We start from the raw sequence: 14,726 nt of genomic DNA, 5'->3' as shown, positions 1-14,726 counted from the left end.
TTACCAACATTCTTTCAAATATCTATTTGCCCGGTTTCAAAGAGACGGCTTAGCATAAGCCAGCACTATGCCTTAGTTGAATTAAGATTTTATTTCGCTTTTATAAAATGCTTTAGAAGAAGACATTACTGGTGCGCATCGTGAGACAAAACAATGGCACTGTTATATTTCGAGATATTTCTGGATAAGTTATATTCAGTAAAAACAGGTCACACATTCATTTTAGTCTGGGACTAGCCTTAAGCCTTGTCTGTGAAACAGGGCCATTGTGTTCTACAGCAAGTAGAGTGTCATATAGCATTGGAATGGCATGAAGGGGAGTAAATGATGAAGGAATTTTCACTTTTGGGGTAAATTGCCCATTTAAGTTTTTAACACGGACATCAATCACAACTTACTTGAACAGGGGTTTATTCTTTATTTTAAAATAGAAAACCTTTGTTATTTCTGAGATACTTTGAATGCTTGATGCAAAATCAGGCACGATCTTAAAAATATGTTATTTTATTTACTCCGTTAGATCAATAGGATCCATCCTGAAGACTGTGCCATATATTTAAAAACAGCTACAAATATGCTAAAATGTAAAGTATGCAAACTTCTCTCCTTGTTCACAAAAACAAGTTTTTTCAAATAAATGTTTTATTGAAATGTCGCTTCTCACGTTCCCAACCTAGGTCATATGTTGCATTTCAGAGTAGCCCTAATCAATTAAAAAAATGAATCCAAAAAATTCCAGAACAGTTCAACAATATTCTGACACCTCACATCATTTAAACTACTGAAAAACAAATGTGCAAAACAAAAGCTTACACACACACACACACACACATCAAATTCCATCATGTTGGAAAATAAAACATCCTCAATAACTGGAAAAACAATGCTTAAAATAGATATCAAATTTATATAACTTATATCAAATTGAAAAGTCTGCATTAACTACGACTGCATTATGTTTATGAAGCCAGCCATTTCCCACACACATGAGCGCAGGAAATTATTGACTCGTCCTGGGCCGGAGGTACTGTTTGTTGAAGTCTCTGTTAGCCTGGTCAGGTTAGGCCAGGTCTTTCACACACAGCTGTTAAAAGCCATATGACGGTCTTATGGCACATTATTATGATCGAGGAGCACCTGTGGAGAATCTTGGGGCAGGTTGTTGTGTCCTGGAGGCATTGGCTGGTTGTTTTGAGGGATATTGGGATGTGCTTGTCCTAGATCCTGTTGATTCAGGGGTATATTGTTTTGTTCTGGAGGGACGTCTTGATGTCCTGGAGGCAGAGGCTGGTGTTCAGGGGGCTGGTTATGTCCTATCATCTCAGGAAAGGCATTTCCTTCAACTGTTTCTAAACATGGGGTAAAGAGTTTTGTAATAAATTATTTCAGTTAACATCTGTATATACTAGCATTTGGGCACAATCCAATGTCATTTAAAGCCTATTCGCATGGGAATAGTAATACATGGGGACCTCTAGTCATTTGTAATAATTGCGGTGGTTGTCTGTGATCTTAATCCTGCTTGAATTGGCAATGTCTGTCATTTGTAAAGTTAAAATTCCCCTGCAAATGAACATTAGTCCCGTGTTAATCGCAATCTCTGTGATTTGGCGGGTTCGTACAGTATATCCACTTTCAAGGTTTTATCCATCGGTCGCGAATAATGGAGGCTGTGTTAAAGTGTTTTGATATTATTTCGGGGCTTGGTCATATCCATACCTGCCAACACTGCCGTTTGGTCGGGAGTCTCCCATTTTGTTATTTCTCTACTGAAACTCCCGTACAGAGGGAGATCCCGGAGCGCGATCGCCGGTCTCATTAGCTGACAGGTAGAGTCACATTGTAATACACAACTATATTTACAAACTATAAGCAAAGCCTTGCCATCATATCCGGGAAATAAGTCCGTAAATTTAAGTAAAATCACAAGCTTCATTTATCCCGTGTGAATGCACCACATGAAATACAGATGTGGGGAGGTCATTTCTAAATCACACGAGGTCCCCAGATAATACTAATCCAGTGCGAATAGGGCTTAAGAGATGTAACGGTATGAAAATTTCACATTGCGGTTAAAGTGAACAACATGGAAGTATGCCCACAGAAACCAAATTTTATTTGGAGGTGACTTGTTAAAAAACCTTAATATAATAATATGAAGCCTGGCACAGTTGGGCCATTGGGGAAAAGTTTCTCTTGTTCAAGTTGGACACAGCCATAAGAAAATCAGACATTTATTGAAACGCAACAAAAATAATAAAATCATCTGTCTGCATGTGTCGTGAACAATTGTGTGTACTTTAGGACCCAGGAGACACCATAAGTGCGTTCACCAAAGAAAAAGACAGAGGCTGCGTCCGAAATCGCATACTGTGACAGTACCTACTGAATTTAAATAAGTACCTACCGTTCGGCCATTAAAACAGTTGGTTCTATATAGTATGAGTGGGAGTAGTATGAATACATTTCGGACATACTGTGTCCGCCATATTTTATGGTCATGTGACTCGTATGCTCTTTGACCTATGACGTATTAACAACAACCTACACGTGAGTGTTGATAAATACATAATTTAGTCACAAAAAATGAATTAAGGATTTGGCACTTACAATAAAAACGGACATCCGCCTTAAATTTTTCCACTATATTCATTTGATTTACTTTTGGAAATTTGACCATTGCTCAGCTCCCGTTGCATTATGGGATAGATAAGTGTCCACGAATCTCGGGGGAAGTAGAAGACCTTCCGGGTATTTCTTGCCGACTGTTTCTTGCATACCGAGGTTTCGGATATACTATTCATGACAAATTTTCGCTAACTTTATATTCTGTATATATTGTATATTGAACAGAGCCTTTTATAAATCATCAGTCTGTCTAAAGAAATATGACGTAAACGTGTTTCAGTTTATCTATAGTTCCCCCAAAATGCTAATTTTTGGACAAAAAGCTCTATGATCACAAATAAACGGAAGCAGACAAGGATGAATGTCTCATATAAATATTATTTTGCTTTTTTTGCACGCCTGACATAAATGAACAAAACCTGCGCTTCATAATTCGCCTTAGTTATATTGTTGCTAACTTTGTCTGTTGATGGACAGCTTTACCGTTAGTAATGATAAGTTGGTACAGTTTAATGATGACTAAAATATGACATGATATACTATTATCGTGGTTTATCGTATAACCGGTAATAGTTACGTCCCTAATGTAACTATCTACAGATGATATCACTAATGAAAGTGCTGTATTACTTACCATGCATGTCAGGTGGTTCGTTCTGTGTTTTCAATCGTTCCATATGTTCCACAGCCTGATAATGAAGACAACACGAGTGAATGACTCAAATTTGGCAGATGCATTTGTTCAAAAACGACTCGAGATATACTTTTACTTGCTCTACCAGAGCTATAGGAACATGCAGAAAAAAAAGAAGGCAGAAGAATCAGTTCAGTTACCTGCTGCAGTTCAATCTTCTGGGAATTGAGCTGATCCTGCTGTCTCTCCAGCTCATCTTTCTGTTTCTGAAGGTCAGCTGCTTTCTGGTTCAAATCTTGCTCTTGTCTCACCAACTGCTCCTCAAACTCTCTCATTTCCTCCTCCGTATATGCCTGGTTCTGCTCTAGCGTCTGAGGTCATCACAAGACAAATCACACTAAATCAATTCCTCAAGTTTTAAATTAGATAAATCCTTTATTCTTCAATTTATTTGTATTATAATAAAAAGTAAAAACACTATGATAAAGTACATACTGTATATTTGAAAAATTTACTTGAGTAGGGAAAAAATACTTTGTAACCCTAAAATACTATGGCAACCCAACTGAAGTTAAAATGATGTGTTGTATGTATTCTCATGAACACAATGATCAAAATTCACATTTCCGGAAACCTGTCACCATACTCACTTCCCAGCTGTCTGGTTCAAGAAATTCCTTTTTTCTTGTGGCAACCAGGAACTCATCTAAGGAGACCAGTCTGTCTTTATTAGAGTCGACCTGTGAAGGGCAGATATTTCGAAAAATCTTTGTGAAGTACACATATAATTCAAAGATTATTTAAAAATATAATTATATCTCCTGGTTCATTTCTTTTACCTCATTCATGACATGTTCTCTCATTCTCAGCCTCTCCTCTTCCATTTCCAGCATGTCGTCTTCTTCATTAGTTGGATCGTAGATCTTCTCAAGCTAAAATAGCATAATCGCAAAACAAAACCACTATAGTATTACTGCAAAGCAATGACTACATTCACTATTTCAAACAAGATTTTTGTAGCCCTGTATCTTTACACTTTGTACCTCTTTAGTGAAAAGGGCTTCCAACTCTTGTTCATCTAAGAAGCCATCTCCATTTGTGTCTGCAACACAAAGTTACAAAACAATCACATTTCTTATTTCATCAATCTTGTGGCTAAGGAAGAGCTGCATGAACAGTAGGCTAAGAGAATCTAATACCATGCAGGTTAAAGAATGTTTTGGGGTCGAAATCTTCAGGGTCAAGGCCGTCAGCCTCCTCCCAAACTTCTTTCAGTTGATCCTTGCTTCCCTATGGATCAAAATATTTAGGAAACATGAGCATATCCTCACTGTAAGCACTAATATGAAGAGGATGTGTGTGCAGACTCACTGGATGGTTGACTTTGGGGTGATCAGCGTGCTTCTTCTTCATCTCCTCATAGTGTTCCTCTTCTTTCTTCCTGCCCTCCTCGTCGAGCGTCTTCAGGTGTTCCCGTCTCTCATGCTCTTTCATCATCTCGTACCGCTTGAATTCTTCATGTCGTTCCTTGTCAAAGTTCTCCAGATCGTTTGTAGCCTTGGTAGAAGGATTATAAATTGTGTATGACTGATGGATTTTAGCTAACTTTTGCAAGAACTTTTATGTCTGCATTATGGACTTAGTCGCCATGGAATACTGTCAAGGTACAAAACGAATTTTTTGTACAGCATTCTAAGATTTATTCAAATGTTCTTTTTTAAGCTTTGGACTATAACAGAATTTCTTATTGTATGGCTGATGTTATAGACAGTAAAATAACCTGTTACTGTGCAAACAGAACCTGTATTTGGCAAAATATTTTGGAATAGTTTAGAGTCATATGATTATTACAAAGATTTAATTTTGTGACACCTTTAATACCACCTATTGGTCCATCTGTATTCTTTTAACACACTGTGAAATATCTCATACCAATAAAAACACAAGTGTCAAAGAATTTTTACTCTTACTATCCAGGCCTCTATAATCATAGCAAATAATACAATACTTAAAATGTTTATAGTTTTTTATATTTTATAAATTAAAATGTTGTATAAATTGTTTCAGCTATGCTCAATTATGAATTTAATTTAATCATAACCGTTATGTAAGTGATATCTAAATGTAGTTAGAAAATGTTGTTATTATCCAGTAGGGTTGGGACAATATATCGATATTGCGATGTATCGTCGTCCCTCTATCGATCTTTTAGTTCATTAATAAAACAAGAAGCTCTAAATATATTTCCAAGCGTTATTACATCATGGCTCCACTGGGTGGCGTTTAACACGTAAACGAGGGAAACGTGAACAAACTAGACTGAGAAAGAGTTTAGGATTGCGTGTAAAATAAAATATGCTCCATGCATACTTGTAAATGAACGTTAATGTGCTTAGATTTAATGCAAGTTGCTGCACTTGCTTTTATTTAAGCTGGTTAACACTAAAATGTTCCCAGGTTTGAATAAGTGGTTGTTCAATTTAGAAATGTGCCAGTTTTAAATGTATTAAATGTGTCAGTTTACAAAGATAAGCTTTTAATTTAAGCAAAAAAATAATAATTTACTTGAAATGGTACTCATGTTGGTAATATATTCATTTACCAACTGAAAAAGTTTTGTGTGCTTGAATAAAGAGACAAATGTTGCACTCAATCTTTTCATGGACATTTTGTTTTCATAGTTAGGCAGATACCGCGATGTACCGTCAAACAATATAAAGAGTATCGCGGTCCGTTTCGTATCGTGTGGTACCCTGTGATTCCCACCCCTATTATGCTGGATATTGAAGATTTCTGAATATTGTGTAGCATTGGAGTTTATTTTCACAGAGGAAATGGATTACCCAAACCTGTTAATAAGAATAGGGTGTCCATTAATGGAGCCAGAAATCTGACAAAACAATCTGAAATTGAATTTTTGTAAATTGTAAAAAAAATTTTAGATAAGTGTAATTGTACAAACTTGAATATTTCCAGACTTTCAAAATAGTTATAAATTAGATTTTTTTATATTTTTAAATTCATTTTTAAATTCTCAAATTGAATATTGAAAAATTCAAAAACGCAGAAATTCAGATTCAAATTCAGAAATCGTTCAGTGGGTAAGCTTCCGGGTTTGACATGGAAGAGTAGAAGATCTAGGAAAAGTCAAAAGGGCCGATTTGGCCACAATGGCCAGAAAAATGCTGTTTTTGAGAGTGGAACTTCTTAAATTGAAATAAAAAGGATTTAAATTTTTCAAATAACGTATCTTAGTTGCTACCACGCCCACAAGACTTCACGGGTTGATCTTTTGTTGCTGCAGCATAGCAAAGCTCATGTGGCTGCAATCTTAGGCATCTGCCCGGTATGTGTCCGCTCACTGCCTGCATTTTTGCCTGCTGCCTCCACTGTTTGCCCTCACTCCCAGGTGTTTGTTGTTGGTGCTTTTACCCGCTGTGTGCTTTGTGCACACTCGCTGCCACCTGCCCCACTGTGTGCGCTGGGTTCCAGCATTTGAGGGTGCATATACATTAAATACATATTAGACATGTATACAATTTTTATAAAGAACGTTTGTGGGGGCTGCAAAGTCAATGACATACGTGGCACACTCCAATAAAAGTTATGCATAACATTAAATCCTACAATAGAAAGAAAATTCATTTCGGTCCACATACTTTTGGTCATATGGTTTTACCAGCTTTAGGATAACAAGCACCAAAATGCAACAATGTATCCAAATGAGCCGTGGAATCAAATGAAAGAAATCATTTTATTCAGTTATTGACATACCGATTTGATTAGCCTGTCCAGATCCTCGACCTCAAAGGTGTGAGGGTTCATGTGGTTTAGATATTCAAACTGTTTGAGTAAGGCCTGGTGATCTACAGCAAAATCTGAAAAACATTGGAAAGAGAACTGATTTTCAGAAAATGCTCAGGAAGCATCTGACTTGCATGTCATTTCTAAGCCAAATGGTAAATGAGTTCTTTCTTTCCTATTATGTCTCTTTTCGTCTATTAATCGATATGTAATTTATTTACATATGAAGTCTGTGTTATTTAAACTATTGGCACAAAGTGCTCAGTCATTATGGACACAATAATAACAAACTCAGCAGTTGAATGAGCCCAGACAGACAACATTCAATCAGTGTTTTGTTTGTAACAGCAAAAGTAATTAATATTTCATCATGAAAGCTCTGTGTATATTTTTTACGGCTGTTGTTACCAGTTCCTCCTTCAATGTCCTGCTTGGCTTTGATGAGGGTTCTCAAACGGCTGACCTCTTGCCTCTTCAGTTCATCCAGCTTGGTTCTCACATGGTGGCTCACAAAGTCAAGCTCTTTAGCCAACTTCCCTTGCTGAAATCAGCAGGAATCAACAGATTAGCTCTGTGCGACCTTTGTCTTATACAACGCAAATACAGCCAAGCTGTTGCTTACCTTTATATCCTCCATGTCTGTGTTGTGGAGCTTTTCCCGAAAATGTTGATCTTTCTCAAGGAAATCGATAACTTCTCTGAGATAACGGTCATAGTGCAGTCCAGTGTCCTACACCAAACATCACAAATAAAGTGTGTTTTATCATAACATATATATATATATATATATATATAACATGTATCATTTGTGAGACTACGGCGCACTGGATATGCAACAAGCTTGGATGTGAAAACCATACACTTATATGACTGGTATAACCAGCTGCCAGAGCTTATGTAATGGAATCGAATATCTGATGGCTTACCACACTCTGGGGTGGATCCTTGACGGTTTCCTCTAGGGGCTTTACCTTTGTTTTGTCTATACTTATTGGAACTGCATTGGCACAGAACATCACACTGGCCAACACAAGGCAGCTTGTGATAATCCCCTTAGTAAAGGACATCTGAAAAAATCACGAATTAGAGAGAGATGAGAACACTTATTAGATGTTGACACAGTTTCGATCTCTACCTAGACAGCACTGTGGGCATCAAGAATTGAGATTTCAAATGGAAAGTTCTTTGGAGCTGCAGCTAACATTTGATATCTAAATGCTGCTTAGGTAGGTAGCTCACTAGGGTTTTAGACACAGCCACTGTTGAGCAGATCAGCGCTTAAAACACATTATTAAGATATAGTTACTGACACTATATTAAAATACACAGGGTCATATTGGAAAGCAATATTATATTACAGTGCTGCCGTTTGACAAGCCTGATCCTCACACTCGGGCTAATTTCATTAGCTTTCCACTATACGAGACCTAGCAGCAGATCTGTTGAGCATTTCACAGGTCTGAAGTTGATTTAATGATGCTGCTGTGTGAATTAAGGTATCGTTACACGAGACGACATTTAGCATTAGCTAAAGTAACTTACGGTGTCGGATCGGTTTCTTGCGAGCTAACGTTATCTCGGGTGTTTTCGGCTCACTTTCATTACCGCTGGCTTCCTGACTGTCCGCTATCTCGGACTGACGATGACTGTACACAAGCAGACTCGCAGAACAGACCCACAGGAGACAGCGGGCGGCTCCACGTATATCAAAGGCAGCGCTTGAGTTTGTTTTCTCATAGAGCGCCTCCTGATTTTCATTTCGTGGACTTCGCTACTGTGATACGAAAGAAGGGGCGCAAGGAGGCTCAGAAAGCAGGGTCTACCGTTGCTTCGCATTCCTAAATATGCAAAAGTTATCATCATTGCAACATAGTTATTAACAGTGTTTGACACGTGCAACACAAATTAAATTCTGTACAGACATTGACAATAAAATACTGTATAATACGGTTACCACAAACATATGTGATTGGTTCACATTGCATCGCTGAATTATGTTACAGGAATTAACGTTACGGGACTTCAGGTTAAGTTTTGCTTTCTATATCAGGGTTAAGAAGATAACGTATAAAGGCACGGCGAAAATTCGAGAACTACTAAATGATAACGTCACATTAAATATTAGTAATATTATTTTACTGAAAATGTTAAGTGTACAATTATTTAGATCTACCCTGCCCTGCACCGCTAAGCTCCGCCTACTATATAACATTTCAAGACCTATTTGCCGTTCTACCCTCTTTTTCAAGTCTGCGGATTTACGGATACCGCCACCTGCTGGAACTTCCCGGAATTGAAAAGGAACTTGTTTCTTATGACGCCAAATTATGAGCGAAGACATTGGATAACATCAACCAAAGTGTCTTATTTCAATATCATGTTATTGTTTTATATATAATGTTTATAAAATATGCACACAAAATGGTTACTTTTTAATAAAAGATCACTGATCTGCAGGCAGGAAGTTTTATTTTACATCACTTCCGCTTTCAAACTTCACTTCCTCTCGGCCTCGGCTCGGTCTTTCTCTTTCCTCGCTCTCAAAACCGCCATCATGGGTCGCATGCACGCTCCTGGGTATGTGTTTGTTTTATGATCAAAAACGTCTTTTGTAGTCCACACTGCCACCTCAAAATGTCGCCAATACTGTATAACACGCTTTTAGTACCGAACATGTGCTTTATTTGTGCTAAGAAATGCTGTAAAGACTGCGAGTCTGTTTCCACGTTCTCTCCCTCTGAATAACGTGATGGCACCACATGTAAGTCGGTGTGATGGCCGGGGCTGCTGCCTCGACATATGCGTCGTTGTAAAAAAAATAAGTCCGACTACACAATCAATCCTTGATATTAGTCGTTTGTGCGATCTGGCGTGATATCTTGATGTTCACGCTGTTTGTATTTCTCTATCGTGCATTTGTAATAGACGCTCTTAATGGCGCTTACACTATTCTTAACTTAAGCATCAAGTTAAATAACTATCAATAGGAAGCGAGTTTTATTGTGTTTAATGCACATAGTGTCATCACACTATTTGTTTTATGCATATTTTTAATGCTGTTGTTTATTCTCTAACTTTGTATAACCTGCCGCTGTCATGTAATACAGCACCAGTGTAACTTAGATATTGATAACGGAATTACACTTTACGGCTTCTTTCTGACAAACTGATTCAACTGTAATCTTGTTTTATTTAGCAAGGGTTTGTCCCAGTCAGCACTGCCCTATAGACGAAGTGTCCCCACAGTAAGTCAGTTGATTCTGATTGATATTTTCTGAGCTCTAATTTTGTTTACTTATTACATAAAAATGCAATGCAAACGTTGTCAACAAGCATACAAACTTTTAGGATTGTTTTTGTGTGTTTTAGTGGCTCAAACTGACATCAGATGATGTCAAAGAGCAAATCTTCAAGCTGGCCAAGAAGGGTCTGACCCCCTCACAGATTGGTAAATTTAAACTGACATCAAGGATTTTTACAGGAACTTATCTGTTCAGTTGTGATTTTCCAGTTATTATTTTGCCAAGATACACAGAAGTTAACTTTTTTTTAAGAATCTTTTTTAATGTATTTAAGTGAAGTAAGTTATAAATGCACTTCATTTTTTTAATTAAATTGTCTTTGTAGCATATTGTGGTGTAAACGGTTTCACCAACAATTGAGCTAATGTCTCTTGCGCTTACCTTTCTAGGTGTGATCCTCAGGGATTCTCATGGTGTTGCCCAGGTGCGTTTTGTCACTGGCAACAAGATCCTTAGGATCCTGAAGTCCAAGGGTTTGGCCCCTGATCTGCCCGAGGATCTTTACCACCTCATCAAGAAGGCTGTTGCTGTGAGGAAACATTTGGAAAGGAACCGCAAGGTAATGTTACAACAACAGAAGAACATGGAAATGCTTTTAGTAGGCTGCAAAATTAATGTCAGGCTTCCTTCAGGTGGATTTTGCATCAATTCTCTGTTGCCGCTTCTATATCATCCTTCATAATTTAAATGCTGAATCTTTTTTCACTTTTTAGTTATCATGACATCAACACAGCACCTTTAAAGTTTTGCCTCACAGCTACTTGTCTTTTTGTAGGATAAGGATGCAAAGTTCCGCCTGATTCTGGTTGAGAGCAGAATCCACAGGCTTGCCCGCTACTACAAGACCAAGAGAGTACTTGCACCCAACTGGAAGTAGTGAGTGTTTATTTCATAATACATTGTAGCTTATAACATGTAGAAGAATGCAAGGCTCCCCTATGTGCACATTTTCCATAGTCTTTTTCTTTTTCATTATAAGATATAAGATATTTCTGATGTGCTAGATAAACACTGGAGGTAAATTAGCAGGATGGCTGTCTTGTGCCACCACTGCCAGTCCCCTTCATACAAATAGTTTCTGTGACCTTCAATTGCATTTTTTTTCTTTTCTCTGCAGAAATCTTTAATTGATGTGTTTTTTCTTCACAGCGAATCCTCCACAGCTTCTGCTCTTGTGGCATAAAATAGCAGTTTTTGGACAAATAAACAGATTTGGATCAAGAAATGCATTTGTGGTTGTGCAATTAAAATTTTTCTGTTTCCCTATAAGCTTGGACTCAATTACAGATGATTAAAAAACACAAAATTGTTTGCAGATTGTTTTAAGTGGTAGATTTTATTACAGGAATAAAATTATAATTGTTTTATTAGATAATATGAAGCACTAATATTTTGACAACAGGGACTGTTAATTTGAAAATGCCCATATCTGCTAATATTTTTTGGAGATCATGCCTTAAACTAATAGATGAACGGGCAACATGAATAGTAGCTCCTCCAAAAAGTAGAGTAGACAAAAGTATCACATGTTGGTTTTAACCTTTAAGTATCCTTACATTCATTTATGAAGTACCACAACAAGCTAGTTTTTTGGTCCAGGGTTAAATCTGATTTGATGTCATTTGGAGTTAGGGTTTTCCCAAACAATGTTATACTGTATTAAAACCATGATTATCAATGCAGTTTATTTTCTACGGATATATTAATCATAATAATAGTGTAAATTATTCAACACCCATTAAAAATGTTGCCTTAAGAGCTGCAGTGGTAGCAGTCTCTTTTTATTGCCATCCTACCAGTGTTGTAGTTGAGACCAGCTCGTTTGAGTCGAGAGGGTTGAGTCCTAGGACAAGAGGTCTGAAAAGAGACCAATAGAAATCTTCAAGAATATGTAAATGTTAAGTGGAAACAATAAAACTTACACCCAGCTCATAGAGTGCATTAAATATACCATGGCATATACACGGTTTTATTCACTTAGACTGATATTAGTTTTAAAATATATTTAGTTGAGGGTAAAAAAGCCCATATAGTAAGTGTTAAGGTAATTTTATTACAATTAGGACTTACCCTGACCAAAGAAATGTCCCTTTAGTGGCCTTTTATGACATTTTCTGAACATCTGATAGTGATGTACAGGGGACCTTTGTACAATCTAAAACTGGTTCAAATCTGGAGTTTATCACACTACTCTCAATTTTCACATGGAAATAAATTGAGTTTGAATGGAGTAAGATGGCAAAATAACCATTAAAATAATAATTGCTTTAAATAAAGATAATTTTTTTAACCTCAATAATCACCATATTTGCAAGCAGTGTTAGCTTGAGTTGGGCTCTTGATCCTTGACTTTTGTTAATTAATTTGTTTAGGTTGTGTATTAGTGTTTTCAAAACATTTATGCACTGAGAAAGACAGATGCGTTTACAAAAGTTGGGGTTGTTCTCATGAAAATGTAGTACTTTTAAACATTATTGATCAATTGATGACTGGTCTGAGTGCTCTGGCTAGTCAGTGCACAAGTATTGAGAGAAAATAAACATATTTCACTGACACCACCACTCATCATACAACCCTCAACAATCGTTGACAGATCGTGACAATCGTCAGAGTAATTCAGATTAACGGATCAACAGCAATGCATGCTGGGAGTCATGAATGAGTTTTGTACTATGTTGATACCCAGCATGCATTGCAGCATGAAGCTTTCTTTTGTTGATTGTCATTGTTGAGTTTCATATGCAGATTCTTGATGTCTTTGTGTGTTAAAGTGGTTTAGCAGATAGTGAATATGTCAATTCCAAAAAAATCACAGTAGATCAAACAACAGATCCACAGAGCTGACACATTAATAAAACAAACCCAATTTTTAACAGTGATCCAAACAATATCAAAATTTATAAATTACCATTCAGAAGTCATCAACTCTTTGCCACAATTAATGTAATTCAACACACAGTTTTGGCTAAAGGAAACCTAATTTAACATTAAAACATGAGAGCCAAGAGCTCAACTAAAGCTAAAAAAGATCACAATAATGGTGATATTGCAGGTTAAAAAAAATTATATTGATTCAATGCAATGAACATTAAAAATTATCAATTTTTAACCTTGATTCAATTGTTGCTTGTTTTCAACTCAGTTTATTTCAAAGACTTAATTTATTTCCATGTGTAAATTTACACTAGTCTGATATTAGACAATCAGGAGATGCCTTCATGCAAAGCCCTAGAAACAACTAATTTTTTGGCCCAGAAAGGGACATCTTTTCAATGTATGTAATATTTTTGATGGGAATCGAGTGGACTCGGACTTAAGTCCAATTCTGAACATGTTCGAGTACGAGTCGAGACCATATCAAAATGCACACAAGTCCATGACAAGACCAAGACCATTAAAATTGGGTCTCGAGAACGAGTTCAAGACCGATTTTCGAGACTTCAACACTGCATCCTACCCTTTGAGTTATTGTCCAGAAGAGAAAACTTTCAAACATTTGAATAGATATCTGTATAATACTGTTATCCTGAGTTCACATAGTGAAAGTCTGATACTGGGAGGTTCCTGTTAATAAAGAATATGGACACACATTTTTCTGTTGGTACGGAGTTGTGAAACTTAGGATTTTTTTTCATGTATAATATCCATTAGGATTTATGATAGTGTCTTATCAAATACATTTTTATAATTACGGAATCTTAAAGGGATAGTTCACTCAAAATTGAACATTTAGTCATTAAATGCTTGTAACCAAACAGTTCTTGTCTAAATAACAATAGTAGTCAAGTGTTCCTGTCCTACATTTTTTAAAATATCCTTTGTGAATAAAGAGAACAAAAAAAATATATTATTTCCATGTATGTTAATCATAGAGACCAAGATTGGTTACAAGCAATCGTTCAAATTTCTTCATGTAAACAGATTTGGAACACCTCAAAGGGTGAGTAGATGTTTGTTTTTGTGTGAACTGTCCCTTTAAGAACTATTCGAAAGGTTCCCAACAACTTGATTTGAACTTTTCACGTCTTAATTGAAGATTTGATTCCCTGATAAAAAATATAGTGTTCGAATGGGTTTATGTAAAAACATAATTACACACCATGTAGGCACTCTTGACTGTGTACACGGATGCTACGTTTCATACATGAGATCCCCAGACGTTTTCAAGCAGGACCTACTTGGGTCAGACTGAAGACTTTTTTTGTCCACTAGAGGTCGGTGTTCACTAGCCATTTTGCAATTGTATAGTAACTTCCAGAAGGTTTAAAAGTAAGAATAGTAATTTGTCAAGAAAATGAAACTTTGCCATGTGTTTTCTGCATTAACCAGCTACAATAACTGGCTGTTTGGCTTCCCAT

General features: G+C 36.7%; 2 protein-coding genes and 1 non-coding gene across 3 annotated transcripts; 2 read left to right on the top strand and 1 right to left on the bottom strand.

The window, feature by feature from the left end:
• Positions 1–398: 398 nt before the first annotated feature.
• On the bottom strand, positions 399–8,794 carry nucb2a (nucleobindin 2a). The gene is made up of 13 exons (XM_056744535.1): positions 8,609–8,794; positions 7,993–8,133; positions 7,689–7,796; positions 7,475–7,607; positions 7,037–7,140; positions 4,634–4,819; positions 4,462–4,552; positions 4,306–4,364; positions 4,102–4,194; positions 3,913–4,002; positions 3,463–3,633; positions 3,263–3,317; positions 399–1,349 (listed from the first exon to the last, which is right to left on the bottom strand). Exons 2-13 carry the CDS (start codon positions 8,131–8,133, stop codon positions 1,108–1,110), a joined length of 1,473 nt encoding a protein of 490 aa, XP_056600513.1. The 5' UTR covers positions 8,609–8,794; the 3' UTR covers positions 399–1,107.
• Positions 8,795–9,536: 742 nt separating this feature from the next.
• On the top strand, positions 9,537–11,683 carry rps13 (ribosomal protein S13). The gene is made up of 6 exons (XM_056744546.1): positions 9,537–9,643; positions 10,263–10,311; positions 10,436–10,514; positions 10,758–10,927; positions 11,144–11,244; positions 11,518–11,683. The coding sequence occupies exons 1-6, from the start codon at positions 9,621–9,623 to the stop codon at positions 11,549–11,551; spliced, it is 456 nt and encodes a 151-aa protein (XP_056600524.1). The 5' UTR covers positions 9,537–9,620; the 3' UTR covers positions 11,552–11,683.
• Positions 11,309–11,441, top strand: LOC130432046 (small nucleolar RNA SNORA19). The gene has a single exon (XR_008908395.1). It is a non-coding gene; the product is annotated as a small nucleolar RNA SNORA19 (small nucleolar RNA).
• Positions 11,684–14,726: the final 3,043 nt, after the last annotated feature.

The sequence above is a fragment of the Triplophysa dalaica genome, chromosome 1 (assembly GCF_015846415.1).
Source record: "Triplophysa dalaica isolate WHDGS20190420 chromosome 1, ASM1584641v1, whole genome shotgun sequence".
NCBI classification, from domain to species: Eukaryota; Metazoa; Chordata; class Actinopteri; order Cypriniformes; family Nemacheilidae; genus Triplophysa; species Triplophysa dalaica.
The sequence above is the reverse complement of the archived record's forward strand: the minus strand, read 5'-3'. Positions and strand labels throughout refer to the sequence as shown.